Source organism: Manacus candei, unplaced genomic scaffold (assembly GCF_025592945.1).
Source record: "Manacus candei isolate 608988 ecotype Guabito, Panama unplaced genomic scaffold, ASM2559294v1 h1tg000014l, whole genome shotgun sequence".
Classification (NCBI taxonomy): domain Eukaryota; kingdom Metazoa; phylum Chordata; class Aves; order Passeriformes; family Pipridae; genus Manacus; species Manacus candei.
Window position 1 is genome coordinate 12,913,076 of NW_026138062.1, and position 6,234 is coordinate 12,919,309.

General features: G+C 50.2%; 1 protein-coding gene across 1 annotated transcript; it reads left to right on the forward strand.

Moving 5' to 3' along the window:
- Nucleotides 1–1,105: 1,105 nt before the first annotated feature.
- Nucleotides 1,106–5,942, forward strand: KCTD12 (potassium channel tetramerization domain containing 12). Its single transcript, XM_051780514.1, has one exon. The coding sequence runs from the start codon at nt 1,503–1,505 to the stop codon at nt 2,499–2,501; it is 999 nt and encodes a 332-aa protein (XP_051636474.1). The 5' UTR covers nt 1,106–1,502; the 3' UTR covers nt 2,502–5,942.
- The last annotated feature ends 292 nt before the right edge of the window (nt 5,943–6,234 follow it).

Here is a 6,234-nt window from a genome sequence, read left to right on the forward strand (position 1 = left end):
CTACCCCCTCCCTCTGCATCTTTTGATTTCTACTTCATGGACGATTGCAATGGGGTAGCCCATAGAGGGCTTCGTTCACCCCCACAAAAGGAAAGCATCGACCATTGTCTTCATACTCCTCAGACCTTCCTGTCCTTTCAGCTGTTCTCTCCAGGAAGAAAGCACACTGGAACTCCCAGGGGGGTGCAACTGCGTACATCAAGACAGCAGCTCTTTACTACTGCTTGCAAAGAGACACAGAAATGTAGATTAAATTCAGGCAAAAGCCTGAAACATAATTGAAACGCTTTCTACCAACGCATGTTAAATAGGTGCTTATGCTTCACGCAGATCTTGATGTATCCTAATTAATCGAAATTAAATCTGAGCTGTAAGGGCACCCAATTATACACATATCCACACAGACACGAGGAGCCTGGCTCTCATGGTAAAGTGCCGCTTGTCAGGCAGCTGCAGGGGACCCCATCCACTCCGGGGTGCCCCGCGCCCCAGATTCCTCCGGCCGGCGGGAGCCGGTTCCCGGCGGTGGGGCACCCCTAGAACGGCTCTCTTGCTGCCATCCGACGGTGCGACCCGCCGAGTCTCCCTCCGAGAATACGGATCGGCGGGAGGTTTTCACGGAGTCCTTATGGGCATTAAAAATCTGCGTAGTGATGCGGGTGTCCTGCAAGCCAGAAACGGGCCGGGGACCCGGGTGAGGCGAGCGCGGGCAGCAACGCACGCTCGCGTTTTCCCCTGCAAAGCCGACAGGACAGAGGGTACATGGTTACCTCGTCGGGGGTCTCACTTGGCAAGGGTTTGGACAAGCCTTAGAAAGATTAGCAGGGGCACAGCACAGCTCCTTCAGCGGGGCAGCAGTCCCGCCGCTTCCCCGGACAGCTACCCGGGGCGAACAGAGGGATTTTCTTGCCTGCGAAAAGACAAGACGCCTCGGAGAAGCCGAGGAGCGAGCTCGGGGGGGTTAGGGGAGGCAGGGAGGGAGGCGGCCCACCCAAGGTTTTATCTCCGCTGGCCGTGCACCGCGGTGCTCCTCCACGGCCAGGGAAGCCCGGCGGCCGCGCACCGTGCGCAGAAAGGGTCCCCCCGCAACCGAGGAAAGAGCCCCGGAGCAGGGGTGTGAGCGGGGAGGGGGGGGAGTGGACGACGACGACGAGGGACCCTGCGTCAATGCAGGGCCGTCCCCTTCCCCTCCCCGTGCGCTCGGCTCTGCCTCCCGCCAGCCTCCCACGCCTCCCGCGAGGTGCGGCCGCGATACATAAACACGGCTCCGCCGCCGCCGCCGGGGCTCTTCATTCGCAGCCCGACGGAGGAGCTCGTCCGGCAGCGGGGAACGCAGCGGCAGAGCGGCTCCGGCGGCAGACGGGGCGGGAGACTCCGGCGGGCAGCAGCGGAGGGCTGCGCGCTCCTTCGAGGGCGACGGCCCTGCCGTAGCCCAGGCGGCCGGAGGAAGAGCAGGAGGAGGAAGGGCGTGGGCTCCCCGCCGGCGGCGGGCTCCCTCCGGTATGGCCCTGGCGGACAGCGCCCGCGGGCTGCCCAACGGCGGCGGCGTTTCGCCGGCTGCGGGGAGCGGGGCGCCGGGGAGCGGGGCGGTGGCAGCGGCCACGGGCGGCTGGTCGTCCTTCCCGGAGATCGTGGAGCTGAACGTGGGCGGGCAGGTGTACGTGACGCGGCGCTGCACCGTGGTCTCGGTGCGCGACTCGCTGCTCTGGCGCATGTTCTCGCAGCAGCAGCCCAGCGAGCTGCCCCGGGACAGCAAGGGCCGCTTCTTCCTCGACCGCGACGGCTTCCTCTTCCGCTACATCCTGGACTACCTGCGGGACCTGCAGCTGGTGCTGCCCGAGCACTTCCCTGAGCGCAGCCGCCTCCAGCGGGAGGCCGAATACTTCCAGCTGCCCGACCTGGCTCGCCGCCTGGCGCAGACTCGGGCCGCCGCCGCCCGCCCCGCCGCCCTGCACCGCGACGGCTCCATCTGCGCCGAAGAGCCGCCGCCGCCGCTCCTCGGCTACCTGGAGGCCGAGCCGCTGGAAGGAGGCGGCGGGGCCGTGGCGTCCGCCCCGTCGCCTACCGCCAGTCGCAGCCCCTCGGGCGGGCCGCTGCTCACGCCCTCGCAGTCGCTGGACGGGGCGGGCGGGCGGCGCTCGGGCTACATCACCATCGGCTACCGGGGCTCCTACACCATCGGGCGGGAGGCACAGGCCGACGCCAAGTTCCGGCGGGTGGCCCGCATCACTGTCTGCGGCAAGACGGCCCTGGCCAAGGAGGTCTTCGGGGAGACGCTGAACGAGAGCCGCGACCCTGACCGCCCTCCCGAGCGCTACACTGCCCGCTACTACCTCAAGTTCAACTTCCTCGAGCAAGCCTTCGACCGGCTCTCCGAGGCCGGCTTCCGCATGGCCGCCTGCTCCTCTACTGGCACCTGCGCCTTCGCCCCCGAGCAGGGTGGTCCTGCCGATGACAAGATCTGGACCAGCTACACCGAGTATGTCTTCTGCCGGGACTGAGCATCCGCCCAGCCCGTGGCGTGGGGACAAGGCAGCGGCCCCTGCACACCCTCGCACCCAAGGTCCCCTCCCATGCCGGAAGGAGGAGGATGTGGAGGGGGCCCGTGTCCCTCTGTGCTTTCCTCAACCCGGTGTCTGCCTTCACGCGCAAGGCGGGTCAGCCCCAGCGCAGCCCTCGCCCCTCTTGCAGCACCTCCTGACGGCCCTAGGGGCGGGAGGTCACTGTATTGTGCCTCGGCTGCAATGTCCCTGCTTGGCCACCACGTCCCTAATCAGTCACCATAGCCCGGCTCGCACCATCATCCTCCCTCCCACGTCCCCCAGTACCTGTGTTGGTAGCGAGGAAGGAGAGACATACTGGGAGTAGACAAGTACCCGTCCCAAGAAAGCGTGCAGGTGTGCCCAGTCCCTGCCCCTCACCACGCACAGAGCTGAGGTATAACTCTGGCAGGGTGGGGTGTTTTAAAAACCATCCAATTAGGGGCTGAGAAACTGATCTGAGTTGCTCAAAAGCAACTTCTGTTGGAGATGGCATGACAAATGGCTGTCTCTCCTCATCCCAAGACCCCCGTTGGGCAGACCCAAAATGGTCCATTTTACCACCCCCCCCCCAACAAGGTCATGTCTGTCTGTGAAGGACTGTCACATAGAAGTGATGCCTGACTCTGAGGGATTTGCACTGGCTCATACTTTATCTGTAGAGATGAGTAATTCTGGAGGAGGCATGTATGTGGTCCTTCACAATTGATTGCTTCCATATCCCCTCTCTGCTCCCTGTATCTCTGAACTCCTCTCTCCAAGCTGTTAAACTGGACCAGGGCCTGTGCAGCAAACATGTAAGGCTGATGTGAAAGGACAAGTTTGCTGGATAACCAACCGTTTAAAGTGTCCTCAGAGACGTGTTTATTCCATTGAGAGGTAAAACAACGACACTTTGCAAAATTATAGTGCTTGTGAATCGTAACTTTCATGGGTGGTCTGAAATCCTTATAATTCTTTTGCAGTTGCTGTCTATAATATGCACAGAAGTCTCAATGCATATTTCCTTAAATACCCTCAAAATGATGGGAGTGAGATGAAGCCAGGCTTGCCAGAGTAAAAGATTTCTGCTTCCTGGGAAGCTGAAATCTCATACCTTGAATTAATGCAGATGTACATTATAAATGTAATCCAGAGCAGCTTGCTTATTATTTTTTGTCATGTTAGTGCTGTAAAACTCTCAAGCCAACAGAATTGAGGATAACATCACTTCTTAAAGAACCAGTTTCTTAGTTTCATGGCAGTACTACCACTGACACTGCTATGTTCCTCTTCCTAGAGAAACTTAGTGCTTCTTAGGACAGGATTGAGCCCTGTCCTTAGAAAGACAAGAATGGTGCCAACTTTCTTCAGGGGAAATTACCCCTTTTGAGCTATATTTTGTTACTGCTGTCTAACAGTCTCTCCCGGAGGAAGCAGTCATAGTCTGCTTTGGAACAGATCATCTGAGCAGCAGGTTTTACGGTAGGGAAGATGGACCAGCTCTTTTTAATAAATTCTTGAAATCTGGAGTACAAAAGCACTTTCCTTTAAAAACCGAAACTTGATTTAAGAATCTGTGTTGTCTGTTCAGACCATCACGGAAAAATAGCCTAAATATATGTGAAGTGTCGAAGAATTTAGTGGTACATATTAAAGGCTCGAAGTTGTGTTTTTAAAACTCTTGAATAATAAATTGTTCTAACTCCAAATTTAGAAATACTGCTAGCATTTATATTCTAACCAAAGAATTTCATAGTAGGGGTTTTTTTTAAAACCTTAATTCCTTTGAAAAGAGCTATAGCTACATTCCTATCAAGTTTCAGTGCTCAGTCTCTGCGTTCACCCCTTGGTCTTTCATTAAGCATGTGCACAACTGCATAAAACTGAAAAAAATTTTCATCACCTTGGCTTTTTTTTTTAATATTAGCAAGGTTGTTTATTGATATGGTTAAATTGAAGATGTGCATATGAAAGCACTGGGTACTGTCCAATTGTAGATAGTTGTATTATGGAGTATTTTTAAAAGCAAAGAAATGTATACCTGCCAAATTAGATGAGCAATAAGATACAATGAGAGGCCAATACACCTGAAGATGGGAGTGAAGCCTATTTGTCCTATGCCTTACTCTGAGATTATTTCTTTGTGCTTAACTTACTCATACCACAAGTGAAAGGACATTGACAGCTACTAGGTCTTTACAGTGCCATTCTCAAGAATAATGACTGTCTTTTTCTAGTTTCTGTTAAGTAACTCTGAAGTATGTTTTTTAAGATTTTGTATAAAATCAGTTTTCAGTAAAGTGTTCAAATTCGCTCTAGATATCTTTCTTTTTTTAAGAATCTGGTATCTTACTAAATCCATCATAGGAGCTATGAATAGCTTGTGATTTAATGTACATATATATACAGTATATAAGCATTTTACATGAATCATTTAGTTTTTTAATCATTTTAGCGCTACAGAATTTCATAATATATCTAGCTTAGCATTTACACATTATGTTATGTACATAATATGGTAATGTTTTACTGGTTTCTTATACCTGTTTCTATGGAAAAACTGAATATGAGTATCATCAGCTTGTAGAATTGAAATTGATTACATACTTGCTTGAATGTGAATTGTAACTAAACTTCCAGGTGGCTGAATGCATCTCTAAAACAAAGATTGCCTGTATTTTGATTAATGATTGCCTATCCATTTGCTGGCAGATGACCCAAAAATTCTCATATTTTAAGTAAAAATGGATGTAATATAAACAGATGATTTTTTTTAATCTTTGTGTTTGTGCTAAAAACTTTAAGTGTTATTGGTGTTAAAAAATGGGGCCCTTTATTTACTGTAACTCATTATCAGTATCATCAGTGGACTAAAAATGATGGTGCCATAAATGTAATAGTCATTTGGTGGTTTGCCACAGAAAATGATATTTTTCTGAAACATTACTTAGTAATCTCTGTAAATTTTTTAAAAGGAAAAATGCCCAAGGCAAAGTCACTGAGTTTTGCTGGTCTCTTGTATTGAAAGCTCAAAGAACGGATAAACACGGTGACTCTGCTAACTTGTTGGCATGAAAAAGGACAAAAATCTAAAGGCACAATACTGGAGTCCCATATATATTTTGTAGCGGTTGTTCGCAGTTCATGTACTTATGGAGGAATGCAGTAGCATTTATAAGTGCTGTTAAGCCCCCTACAGAGGCAGTCTTTCTTTTAATTAGAAGTTAAGGCATAGGTCTTTTCAGCGATGCATATCATGAAGGGTGACTTTACCTATGCTTGATTAGGATGTCTATATTTTTATACATGTAGATAATGAGCCACTTATTCATTCTTATTTTCCCATGTATAGCATTGAAAATAAAGATCCTCCTAGGAAAAAATTGCATACCAAATTAAATTTTGTTCTTTAAATATTAACTCAGTTGCGTGGTTTATGCTGTCCTTTTTATTCTCGGTAAAGATGTTGTTCCACAGTATCATATTCATAACTTCAGCAAAGACTCCAAACTGATACGTAACGCAGAAACACAGAGCAAAGAAAATTATGTGAATAGGGATCTCTAGTAACACTGGTGGCAAGAAAAACAGAAATGTATAATGAAGCCAGAGAATAATAACATGGAATATAGTGGTCATTTAATGAAAGAAGCATTAATAGCTAAGATAATACATGATTTGAGATAAATGCATCTAGAAATTCTTATTAGCT